The sequence below is a fragment of the Rhincodon typus genome, chromosome 7 (assembly GCF_021869965.1).
Source record: "Rhincodon typus isolate 14 chromosome 7, sRhiTyp1.1, whole genome shotgun sequence".
In the NCBI taxonomy this organism is placed as follows: domain Eukaryota; kingdom Metazoa; phylum Chordata; class Chondrichthyes; order Orectolobiformes; family Rhincodontidae; genus Rhincodon; species Rhincodon typus.
This window is the reverse complement of record NC_063338.1, coordinates 60625836-60639522: the sequence shown is the minus strand read 5'-3', so window position 1 is coordinate 60639522 and position 13687 is coordinate 60625836. Positions and strand designations below refer to the sequence as shown.

General features: G+C 43.5%; 1 protein-coding gene across 1 annotated transcript in view; it reads left to right on the top strand.

The window, feature by feature from the left end:
* The window catches only part of itgb5 (integrin, beta 5), a 129225-nt gene that overhangs the window by 101712 nt on the left and 13826 nt on the right, over nt 1-13687 (top strand). The window contains exon 13 of the mRNA XM_020526797.2: nt 11211-11330. Coding sequence (XP_020382386.2) covers nt 11211-11330 — 120 coding nt within the window. The remainder of the gene's footprint in view (nt 1-11210; nt 11331-13687) is intronic.

Here is a 13687-nt window from a genome sequence, read left to right as displayed (position 1 = left end):
GAAACGTCAGCCTCTCTGCTCCTATGATGCTGCTTGGCCTGCTGTGTTCATCCAGCCCTGCACCTTGTTGTCTCGGATTCTCCAGCATCTGCAGTTCCTACTATCTCTGATTCAATTTCAGCCCTGCACCTTGTTGTCTCTAATCAGGAAATCCCTGGCTGACCAATATAAAGAGGAGATTCACAATCTCTTTAGTTCAGGGGACTGACTCTGAGCTGACTGGCTACAGCCAGTGTACTATGCACTAGCAAATAAAGGGTGGCTTGGTGACGGGATACCAGCCTCTGTGCAGTTATTTCAGTGGCAGCAGGAGAAAACAGTATGTACCTGACGAACATTTGCTTGCAACAGTCATCCTGGAGTTGGGGTAAACATTTCTGGCATCATGCCTTTATTTAGGAAGCTTGACCCCTTTGATCCTGCTGTCAAAGACTGGGCCCAGTATTTCAAAAGAATACAATATAAATTTCCAGGCAAATTATGTTGGAGCAGATGAAAAGCAACGAGTAATCCTTCTGACTGTTTGCAGACCTGCAGCTTTATCGGTTATAAGGGGCTTAACTTTCCCAGAGACATCAGACACTAAAATCTTCCAAGAGTTGATGGAGTTGGGTAAAGAATATTATGACCCCAAACCACTGCTAATTCAGAGAAGTTATCGGTTTTATTCAGCTGTGAGAGAACCAGGGGAATCTGTATCAGGACTTTTGACAAGGTTAAGGTTTGGCAGAGGCATGTGGTTTTGGAGTAACCCTGAACGAAATGATGAGAGACCATTTGGTATGTGGCATTAATGATGTAACTATGCAGAAACGCCTACTAGCTGAAACCCAACTGGACTTCATACAGGCACTGCAACTGGCTTTGTCATTAGAAAATGCAGGAAGTGGAGCGTGGGAGCTACAGGGCATCACAATGGAAGCGGACACCCTTACCTGTCCAATTGAGCTTGGGGATCACCACTTGAGTGTAGGCAATTGCAGGGCCTCATGCAGAGCTTGTCCTGAGCAGAGGGATCCTAGGCCAGCTCACAGTAGAACCCTACAACAAAGTCATGCCTTGGCCAAGTGGCTAAAAGGTCTTTCAGGATCTGGGCTGGCAAGCCATTGTAGTTGCTGCCGGTATACAGACTCAAGACGGCAAATGAATCCTACAAGGCCTGATTTGAATAAGAAAACTCATAAGCCAGTACCCAGGAGAGTGCACACCCTGCAAAGCCCCCCTACATGTGAGTTAGAACAACTAAATTTCTTTGTGACATCCAAATCAGAACTGATTACAATTAATGTTTGGTTAAATGGCCACCCAGTTCCCATGGAGATCGATAGTGGTGCAGCTGTATCTGTGGTTGCAGGATCTGTCTTTAACAAGATTTGCTCGGGACTTCAACTTTTAAGTTTACACAAGACCTCAGCCAGAATGAGAACATACACTGGGCAACCACTGCAGATTAAGGGTATGACTTCGGTTCCGGCCTCCTACGAGAAGCAGTTGGTGCAGTTACCACCGTTGGTAGTAAAAGGCTCGGGCCCAAGCTTATTGGGGTGGAATTGGTTGAGAAAGATTCACCTTGATTGGCTCAACTTTTTTCGGTTAGCAAGTGGCTGCCTCAGTGAAGTCTTAGTGAAATATTCAGGAATTTTTCAGGAAGGGCGTGCGACTATCAAAGGGGCCAAAGCCACTTTACATGTTGACCAGAAAGCAATCCTGAAATTTTGCAAGGCCTACCCGGTGCTATTTGCCTCATGGACAAAAGTAGAGGTTGATATTAGGAGGCTGGAGAGCAGAGGAATCATCAAACCAGTGCAGTTTGCAGAAGGGGCAGCACCGGTCGTACCAATTGTGAAGCCTGACGGCTCACTTTGCCTTTGTGGGGATTTTAAGCAAACGGTAAACTGCTTCTCACAGCTGGATAAATACCCCAACCCTCGCACAGAGGAATTGTATGCAACGTTGGTGGGTTGGGGCTGTCCTTTACGAAGCTGGACATAAGCCACACCTACCTGCAATTGCGACTGGATGAGGAGTCCTAAAAGTACACTACAATTAATACCCATAAGGGTTTATATCAATATACAAGACTGCCATGTGGGCTAGCATCAGCCCGTATCCTCTTCCAGCAGACTATGGAAAACATTTCACAAGAGCTACCCCAGCTGGCCGAGAGTACTTGGAGAACTTGTACATAGTGCTTTAAATGTTTCTCCCAAGCAGGCGTGTGCCTTTAGAAGGGAAAAAATGTGTGTTCTGGACACCCCAAGTGACCTACTTGGGTTACAGAGTCAACAAAACTGGGTTAAACCCATTGGAGGATAAAGTGAGGGCAATCAAAGGAGCCCCGGCTCCCACCTCTGTACCAGAGCTTAGGTCTTTCCTTGGGTTAGTGAATTATTACTGAAAATTCATATGTAACCTGGCCTCTATCTTGGTACCCTTACACCTGCTGTTGAAAAAGGGTCAGAGTAGTCTTTAGGGAAGTGAAGAAGTAGTTTTTGTCATCCAAGGTGTTGGCCCACTGTGATCCAAAGTGAGAGGTGGTGCTGACAGGCGATGCCTCCCTGTATGGTATTGGGGTAGTGTTGGCTCACCACTGGCCCAATGGAGAGGAACACCCAATAGGGTATGATTCCCAGACTTTGGCTGATGCAGAACTCAGATATGCTCAGATAGAGAAGGAAAGTTTGGCAATCATCTTTGGTTCCACCAGTATATTTACGGATGAGAATATGTTACAGTAACACATCACAAACCCTGATCGGGCCACTGCAGGAAGACAAGGCAATGGCGCCCTAGCTTCCGGTAGCATTCAGCATTGTATTCTCAGCACGTACAAGCTAGAACGCTGTCCAGGCAGCCAAGTGGCGAACGCAGATGCCTTGAGCCACCTCCCACTCTTAGATAATCACCAGTGGTGCCTCCCCTGGAAGAGTCTATTTTGGTTTTAAACTTTGTGGACACCCTTCCGGCCACTGCTGACAATATCTGACTGTGGGCACAAAGATCCTGTCACAGCAAAACTGAAGACAGCTGGTGGTAATGGGGGAAAACAGAAGGGACATTGCAACCCAGATTGAAACATTTCTGGACCCGGTGAGAACAGATCACCGTAGACGACGGCATATTACTGTAGGGAGCAAGAGCGATTGTCCTGAGTAAAGATCGCAGCCAAATACTGGCTGAGCTCCTCCAGGGTCACCGAGGGGTTTCCAAGATGAAGATGCTAACAAGAATCTATGTCTGGTGGCCAGGGTTGCATGTAGACATAGCTGCATTGGTGGGGCAGTGCCCAGAGTACCAACAAGGGCAAAATTGCCAACAGCAGCGCCCCCACATTCGTGGGAAAGGCCGGGTAAACCCTGGCTTTGGTTGCATCTCAATATGCCGGTCAGTTCATGGGCTCAATGTTCCTGCTCCGTGTGGACGCCCAAAGTGGTTGGACAACTATAAAGTTCATTTGGCAAACTCAGGGATGACGATTGAGAAGCTGTGAACATCATTCGTGATTCACGGACTCCTGGAAGTATTGGTCGCGGACAACGGGACGTTATTGACCAGCAGGGAATTCAAATATTTCCAAAAGTCAAATAGCAATCTGCACATAAGGACAGCTCCATACCATCCATCGTGCAATGGTCTAGCTGAAAGAGCGGTCCAAACATTGAAGGCAGGCTTAAAGAAACAGCCTGCAATGTCACTTGATACCAAACTGTCCCAGTTCCTGTTTGATTATAGGATCACCTCACACGCAACAACATGGATAACTGCAGCAGTGTTGCTGATGGGGAGAAGACTGTACACCAGGTTAAACCTGGCATTCCCAGACCTGGTGGCAGATGGTGAAATGGCAGCGGGAATGCCAATGCTGGCCACAGGCTGCCTCTAAGCGAGAGAGACGGTTTAATTTGGGGGATGAAGTTTGGTGTCAGAACCATGGAAATGGCCCATATAGGTACGAGCCAAGGTTGTAGTGAGGTCAGGTACGATGACTTCCAAAATTCAGGTAGGTAATACAGTCCTGAACAAACAGGTGGATCATCTGAAAGCTGTTACCTCACAAACTGGGCAGGAGCAAAACATACCTGGCCCCACAGAACAGCCAGAAGGCCTGTCAGAAACCATAGATTCTCCTCCTCTGAGGAAACATCGGAGTCTGAGAGGGATGCAGCCTTGATATTGTATGATCTGGTACACGTTGGGTGTGTCAGAGTCCGAAACCGAGGAACTGGACCTGGGGCGAAAACGTTGCAGGGAAAGCTACACAAGAAAGGCCAGGGGACAGTGAGAACTGCAGGTGCTGGAGTTAGAGTCAATTCAGTGTGGAGATGGAGGAGCACAGAAGTTCACACAGCATCAGAGCAGCAGGAGAGTCACATTTTTGGTTGGGACTCTTCATCAGGACTGGGTGAAGGGTCCCAACCTGAAACATCGACTCTCCTGCTCCTCTGATGCTGCCTGACCAAGAGAGAGACCAGGCCTACATCCCCGGATTTAGTGGATTGGGTTGGGGGTGGCTGCGTGTAGTGATTGGAACCAGGTTGACTTCGTTTATTGAGGCTGTTGATTGGGGTTGTTAATCTGGGCCAATCAGGAATCCTTGGCTGACCAAAATAGCAAGGAGATTACACAGAGAGAGGTATTGACTCTTTTTCACCACTACCACAAAACTGCTGCCTGGACCTACCTGGTAAGAATATAAAATATAACCAGGAGATTTAGAATTTTCTCAGTTCAGAGGACTGACTCCGAGCTGGCTGGCCACAGCCAGTATACGGTGTACAGGTAAATAAAAGGTAACTTGCTGACAGGATACCAGCATGTGTGCAGTTATCTCCAGTTCGTAATCCCATTCTCATCACTTGTTCTTATTTCTGAATGAAGAGTCAAAATGCAACATTGATAAACAAAGAAAAATTGTTACACATTTTTTGTCCAATTGTTTTTTTAAATTGTCCAGGCATACTTTTTAAAAGTTCTGGGTGGGATTGTGTACTGCTGCAAGCCTGCTGAGAATGCCTCTGGTGCTTTTACAATTAGAACTGCATGGATTTTCCCAAAGCAATGCACTTGGAAATGTAAATCAGTCAATTTGTTCAGTTATAATGTGAGCCAGTCACACTTTTTTGTGAGTCTTGCATAACTGCTGCTCCTGCTTGGTGACAAAATGAGATTGAGTGAGTAAATGAAAGAACAGTATCTGCAGTGCTGCTCCATTGAAACCATCATGGCAATATAAAGTTTAATTTTATGAGAAAGTTATCACACAGGTTATTCTTTAATATTAGTAGACTACATTTATTGTGAAACTATCATAATTAGTAACCAAGGCAATTATTGCTACTCCATCTTCTGAAGGCCACTCTCTCTGACACAGTTATTAATTTTGAACTTGCCCTGAAATATTAACTTCAGGCTCATCCAGCATACAGTGTAAGCCTTTGTCTTCATTAGTAATCTTCTTAGTAAGTCCTTAAAAGCAACGTTTTAAATAGTGCCCAAAATCAGTGTGAAGTCAGCAGAGCAGTCACCCATTCATGATAGCATCAGTCTTTATCCACTTTAAGACTTTAATCTCCAGTGGGAAGGCTGGAATTGTTTTGAAGGTATTCCACTTCTTTGTGACGAGAAAGAAATTACAGAATTTCTGGGCCATTTTTAGAATCGTGGGTAGGGGCTGGTGGGCTGAAATTGGACGTGTCACTAGTGGCACAGCACTCTAGCTTACGGGTCCAACTGCCTGTTTTCCCAACCAAGAGTGACCAGCAAATTTCAGACCACTGCTTTGTTGCACTGTTGCCCAGTTAGTAAATAAAGTGAGATTTTGAATTCTAAGCTTAAATAAACAGTAATTTCCTCTCCAAATCAATCTTACAAGAACTGTTTTCATCTTAGGATTTCAATATCAATCCATTTTCATCACAAATTATTAATAGTAAATATGAAGTTTATCCTTAAAAGTGCATGGTTAATGCTGATTCTGGCTGATCCCCTGAGATTTTCCAAACATGCAAGATCTGCAATAGTATAACACAGTCTATCTGTAGAGACGATAGTATGCACAAATCATAATGCACTCTGCAAAGCCCAAGTGAGCTTTTAGTGATAAAACATTCTTGATCTGTCTTTGTATTATTTGGCTACTTTCGCCTTTAAAATAGTTGAGATGCCACGCATAAGTAGTAAGGATATGATTAGCCCATTCAGCCCCTTGAGCTGGATCCAACGTTCCTCATGTTCACTTTCCTGTCCTTTCTCCATAACCCTTGCCCCACTCCTCGGCAGGGAGTCCCAATGACTTCCAACCCTCAGACAGAAGAAAATCCTCCTCATCTCAGTCTTAAATGCCACCCCTTTAGTCTGAGACTAGGCCTTCTGCTGTTTGTTCTCTCCCATGAGAGCAAACATTCTCTCAGAATTTATTCTGTCACGCCTTAAGAATCCTATACGTTTCAATGAGATCAACTTCCATTCTTCTAAACTGCACTGAGTATAAGGTCCCAACCGGTTAGCCTTTGTTCATAAGCCAGTTCCTCCATGCCAAGTATCGTCTTAGTGAACCTCTTCTGAACTGTCTACAATGAAATGATATATTTCCTAAACAAAGGAATCAAAACTACTCAGTACTCCAAATGTATTCTCACCAGCATCTTGTACAGTTACAATAAGACTTCCCTACTCTTATACTTCAACCCCCTTGATCAAGGGGTAACATTCCATTAGCCTTCCTGATTACATCGTGAACCTGTGTGCTAGCTTTCTGTGTTTCATACACAAGCACCCTCAACTTCCTTTATGTTCAGACTTATGCAGTTTTTCTCCATTTCAATAATACTCTCTTCTTTTGCTCTCCCAAAATGAACAATTTCATATTTTTCCACATTATGCTCTATTTGCCCACTTACTTAACCTATCAATATCTCTCTGTAAACTGTTTGTAAACTGCTTACAATCTCCCCCTCCATGTACTGTCCAGAAAACCTCAGAGTTTGAGATGGATACAGCATTGATACTGTTACCACTGGCAGAAGAGGAGGAAACCCTTCTGAGACCCTCTAGGCGCGAGAGATGGGCTACAGTCTGGTACAAAGCGTCCGTGTCCGAATCCAAGTCAGAGGAACGGGACCTGGGACAAAAACGTCCCAGGAGAAGCTACAACAGAAAGAACAAGCCTACATACCCAGACTTTGTGGGGTAGGGATGTCGTGATTGGAATCTGGACCAGGTGGATTTCACTGACTGAGATTTTTGATTGGAGTTGTTAACCTGGGCCGATCAGGGAGCCCTGGCTGACAGCTATAAACAGGAGATTCAGAAGGTCCAACAACACTTGTGTCCACAGTCGGATATTATCAGCAGTGGCAGGAAGGATGCCCAGAAAGCTTAAAACCAAAATAGACTCTACTAGAGGAGGCATCACTGGTGGAGTATCTGCCAGTGGAAGACATCCACATTCGCCACTTGGCTTCCAGGATGGCATTCTAACTTGTACTTGTACGCGCTGAGAATAATGCCCCAATGCTGAATTCTACCAGAAGCAATGGGTGGCACAGCCTTGTCTTCTTTAAGTAGCCCCAGCAGGGATTTGTGGTCTAGTACTATGACAATTTAACTTCCTCACAGCCAAACCCCCCTTTCTCTATCCAGGCATTTTTGCAGCCAGTGTCAGCCAACTCCGGGAAGCATACGCTATCGGGTGTTCCTCTCCGTTGGGCCACCAGTGAGCCAACACTACCCCGATACCATACAGAGAGGCATTGTATGTCAGCACCACCTCTCGCTTGGAATCATAGTGGGTCAACACCTTAGACGATGAAAGCTGCTTTTCACATCCCTAAACACTACTTCTTGGCTACACAACCATTTTCAAAGCGGATGCCTTTCAATAGCAAGTGTAAAGGTGTCAAGATGGATGCCATTTATGTATAAATTTTCCATAATAATTCACCAATCCAAGGACAGACCTAAGCTCTAGTACAGACATGGGAGCTGAGGCTCCTTTGATCGCCCTCTATTTATCCTCCAACAGGTGTAACTCGGTTTTGTCAACTCTGTAATCCAAGTAGGTCACTTGGGACACCTGGAACATGTGTCTTTCCTGTCTAAGATGTACGTCTGCCTGAGAGAAATGTTTATATACAAGTTCTCCAAGTGCCCTAAATTGGTCTTCCTGGTTATTAGCACGTCGTCTAGGTGAATGGCAATCTGGGATAGCCCTTGTAAAATGTTCTCTATTGTCCACTGGATAAGGGCGCAGGCTGATGATCCTCTAAATGGCAGTCTTATATATTGGTACAAACCCTTATGGGTGATAATTGCGACATGCTTCTGAGATTCCTCATCTAGTCGCATTTGCAAGTACAAAAAGCTTCGTGAAGGACACCCCACCACTGGTTTCATGTATAAGTCTGCTATGTGAGGGATTAGGTATTTATCCAGCTGCGAGAAACGGTTTACCGTTTTCTTAAAATCCTCCACAAAGGTGAAGAGAGCCATCAGCCTTCACAATCGATACAACCGGTTCTGCCCATTCCACAAAGTGCACCTGTTTGATAATTCCTTTGCTTTCCGGAATCCTGACTTCTGCCTCTACTTTTGCCCATCAGGCAAATGACACTGGACAGGCCCCTTTGATAGTCCCAAGCCCTTCCAGAAAAATTTCTGGTTATTTCATTAGGTCTTTACTGAGGCAGCTATTTTTCAATTGAAAAATATTGAGCCAATCCAGATGAATCTTTCTCAGCCAATTCTGCCCCAGCACTCTAGGGCTCAAGCTTTTTATTATGATCAGTGGTAACTGCAACAACAGCTTTTCATAGGAAACCGGAACCAGAATCTAGAAATGGTTCCCTGGTGTAAATTCTCAATCTGGCCGAGCTCTTGTGCAAAAGTCAGGGTTGGAGTCCAGAGCGAATCTCGTTAAAAACTGGTTCAGTGACACTGGTTCACTGATACAGCTGCGCCAGTATCTACCTCCAGTGAAAACCAGGTGACCATTTAACTAGACATTTATGTTAATTAGTTCTGATTTGGACGTTCCTAAGCAATTTAACTTGTCCAATCCACATGTAGGGAACTTTTAGTGGGTGTGCACTCTCCTGGATATCAGCCTAAGAGTTCTTTTGCTCAAGTTAGGCCTCCTTGGATTCCTTTGCTGTCTTGAGTCTGCATGGCAGCTTGCCAATGGCTTGCCAGTCTGGATTCTGAAGAACCTTTTTAGCCATTTGGCCGAGGTTTGGTTTTGTTGTGGGGTTTTGCTGGAGGCTAGGGTCCCTCTGCTCAGGATATGCCCTGCGGTTGCCTACACTCAAGTGGTGTTCCCCAAGCTCAGTCGGATAGGTGAGGATGTCCACTTTCATTGGGATGCTGTGTAGCTCCCATGTTCCACTTGCTGCATGTTCTAATGATAAAGCCACATGTAGTGCCTGTTTGAAGACCAGTTAGGCTTCGGCTAGAAAGAGCTTCTGCATGGTTACATCATCAATCCCACATCCCATATGGTCTCTCAGCATCTCATTCAAGGTTAACCCAAAATCACAAGCCTCTGCCAGTCATCTTAACCTTGTCAAAAATTCTGATACGGACTCCCCTGCTTCTTGAACAGCTGAATAAAACCAATAACATCTGAGTTAGAGAGATAGTAGGAACTGCAGATGCTGGAGAATCTGAGATAACAAGGTGTAGAGCTGGATGAACACAGCAGGCCAAGCAGCATCAGAGGAGCAGGAAAGCAACGTCTGAGTTAGAAGAGGTTTGGGGTTATAATATTCCTGAATTAAATCTGTCAACTCTTGAAAGGTTTTAGTATCTGGTGCCTCAAGCATAGCTAAGCTCCTAGTAACCAAAAATGTTGCAGGTCTGCAAGCAGTCAGTAGGATTACTCATTGCTTTTCATCCGCCCCAATATCATTTGCCTAGGAAAAAAAATTCCATTCTTTCCACATATTGGGCCCAGTCTTTGGCAGGATCAAACAAGTCAAGCTTCCCAAATAAAGTCATGATGCCAGAAATGCTTACCTTAACTCAAAGACAACAGTTGCAAATGAATTTTCTTAAGGCACATACTGTTTTCTGTCGTCACCACTGAAATAACTGCACAGAGACCAGTATCCTGTCACCAAGTCACCCTTTATTTAATGCGCACAATACATGGGTTCTGACCAACTACCTCAAAGCCAGTCCCTAGACTGTTGAGACCTTCTGAATCTCCTGTTTATATCTCCCAGCTCAGACTCCCTGATTGGCCCAGGTTAACAATTCCAATCAAGGATCTCATAGTCAATGAGATCCACCTAGCCCTGGTTCCAATCACTACAGTATCCCATGTAGTTTACCCTGAACCCTGAGTAATGTACGCACGCAGAACAATGAACTGGTTCTAGTCTCCAAATCGTGACATGAAATGTTCATTTCCACTTAACTGGCAGAATGCCATTCCTGTTGGTTTCTGGCTAGTGTTACATTTTGGTTATGGTAGTAAGTCACTGAGAATTACTGACCAGTTTAACCCAGTGTCAACATGATTCAATGAATAGGACAAGCTGTTTATGATTATTTTTTTAAAAATGATTATTTATATCAAAATCTCTGAATTACGGTTGTGATTTTGGTAAATGATAAAACCTCAGTGTTCTATTTCTAATGATAAACCAGTTATCTGTGCACTTAGAATAAGCCATCAATAATTAGACTCTTTAAAGGGCATGTAAGTAATACAAAATTGTTAAAATGCAAGATTTTACGTTCAAGAATTGGAATGTTGACTTGAATAGACCAAGCTTACGATTTTAAACAATGGATTCTTGTCATTTTTGAAGGATGCCTCTTAATTTGATTGAGATTTAAGGCATTTATAATTTAGTAATGTCTAAGAATGCTCCCAAGTTGTGGCTTTTCTATAATAGTTTTGCTTGTTCATGCTGCTCCATTCTATTTCAAAAGTGTATCTTGAAATCCTAATGAATTACAGATGCGGAGAAAGTCTGTGTCCTCCAAACTTGACGAAACTACAAAGTTGCACAAAGACTAAAATAGCATCAGCAATATGTAGAAACTAGTAAAAAGAACATTGTTCTTATTAAGGATAATTAGATCACTGATACCCTTTGGCTGTGCATTTCACAGAAAACAATGGGGCTTTTAGCCTTCCCCTGTTGTGTTGAAGTTGTAGCTGGCTCTTGCCTGAGGGCTGAAGATTGTTCCCATCTTTTTTTCAGACACCGATGATCAGGATGCAGTTCTCTGTTTGTACAAAACTGAAAATGACTGTGTCATGAGGTTTACTTATTCAGAACACATCAGTGGAAAATCTGTCCTTACTGCTCTAAAGGAACCAGGTTAGTGTATTTTCTATTTTTTTTAATGAATTCTCTCTCTCTCTCTCTCATACAAACCCAATCTCATTTCCGCTCACACACACATACTTGTGTTCTCATTCTGTTGCACAGCATAGATCTTGGATGCATCTGCTCAACCTTGTCTGCCTCACTGACTTGTGCTGTTTTATCATAGCTTGCTGCTAAGTAAGAAAATAAGTCAGGCAGGGAGGTCTCTCATATGTAATATATATTCTGTCTGTGTATACAGCGTTAAAAACTGAAAAGTAGAGTTAGATGGAAATTCATAGCACCACCACTGAAAGCTGACATTTCAATATTCTCCTCTTCACTCTCTTGATTGATCTTTATTTCCAGAGTTAAAGGTGAATCATTGTATTTCTTTTTTGTTATCTGTTGTATTTGCAGGTCATAATATTATTTGATTCCCCCATAGTACTTCATTTGGAAAATATTTCAAATGTAATGACACTTAGACACAAAATTATCAATTCTGTTTATTGAATGTCATGAATTCAAACACTAATTCAGGACTTAAGCATATGATGAAAATTGGCACAGTGCTGTGGAGTAGTGTTTTTTTGGATTAGACACTAATTTGAAGGCACACCCTTCTCCGGGTGAATGTTAAAAATCCTGTGGCATTTCCAAACCCACAAAGAAAGTAAATTATTTGATTTTTTTTGCAGAACTGTTCATCATACCTTGTTGTGTTTGAGAAAAAGCTTACAAAAACATAAAAGCAACTATTTGCTTTGAACTTTGGTTGTCAAAATTGTTAACAAATATAACAGACAACGGAATCTTTTTTGTAGTGACACAAGAAATTTAAGAATTTTAAATCTGTGATGCTGAATATTTTAATTCTTGGTTATCTCAGAGAATCCTATTTAAAGGAGTCTCGCTGCTCTAAAACTTTGTGAGTGCAATCCTCATGCTCTGTTTATAAGCTATTTCAGCACATTATGGGGAACTACAGTTCCTGTCAGCAGCCGTGAGCTGAGCAGCTAACAAGCCAGCCAAGGTTTCCATTGTATAGAACTGGACATGCCTGTATGCTGATGTCAGTTAAGGACAGAAAATAACCTGTTCTATGCCAGGGTTCAGTGTTCAGTGACTGCTGAAATAAAAAATGTGTTATATAATATGAAAATTGCTACGTGCACTGTTTACTTTTTAAGTGTGGCTACCAGACATCAACACGTAGCTCATGCAAACCTCTATGGAATGTTGTGTCTCTTGCTGCAAGTCACATCATACAACTGTTTATATCATCTTGTTTTCATCAGAGATTATGTAAGTTGCGTTTTCTGTATCCCGCTCACTCCCTGCCTCATCCACTTTCCAGTGCCACATCCTTCAGCTTCCAACGTCAGAGAAAATACTCACTGTGTACATGACCAAGCTGTGCCCATTCTAACTGCTGGTGAAAAATTTCCCAATGCAGTGCTACTGCCCATTTCTTTTGGGGTCTCCCAAACCTGGCTGCAGCAGAATTGCATGTTGCAACATCTGGGAAGCCCAGCTGATTGCAATAGAGTCAGTGGGGAATGTGAAGGCATGCCCCATTTTTTTGCAGCAATAGATGAAATATTCACATACATTTACAGGATAGACTTTAAATGATTGAGTAGCTGGGTGAATATGTATTCGATTGGATGTAGTTGGATTGGGTTGGGAATGGGATTCTTCAAGTGATTGGTGGCAAGTTTTTCAGGGGCTTCAGTGGGGTAAACACGGCTGTGGTCAAGGGGGTGTAGTTGGGCAGTTGAAGGGTTAATTAGGTTGGATCAGTGGATTGCCATTTGGTCGAATAGGTTGGTGGGAGGCTGTTCTGGTGGTCAGGGGTTTGTCTGGTCAATGGGGTAATCAGGTGGGTTAGGTTAGTTGGTTGGTTAGGGGTTTCTTGGTTTTGCTTGGGGGTTTAGTCACATGATCAGGGCGATTGACTGGTGCAGGTCTAGGGAGGTGGTTTGGTGATTGATTAGGCAGAGTAGTCAGGTGTGATTGGGTGGGGAGGGTAGTTAAGAGTTAGGGGCTAATTGCATAGTCAGAAGGTGGCTGGGTGAGTCATCAGTTGGGTTTTTAGATGGCTGTTGCGGTGATTAGGGCATCAGTTGTAGAATTACCCAGACGCTAGACCATATTTTAAAAAGTGTGATACGTCCTGGGTAACTATCAAGATAAGTTGTGGATCCGTCCCAAGTCTCTGTTTAGCTTAGAGTTGGGGACTTCTGCACAGAGCCCCGGACAATTTGGAATCAGCCCATCAGAGCTTCTCAGGCAATGCTAACATAGCTCACAAATCAGAACTTTTGCAGTGTCCTGATCTTCTTTATACGTCTGAAATTTAACTA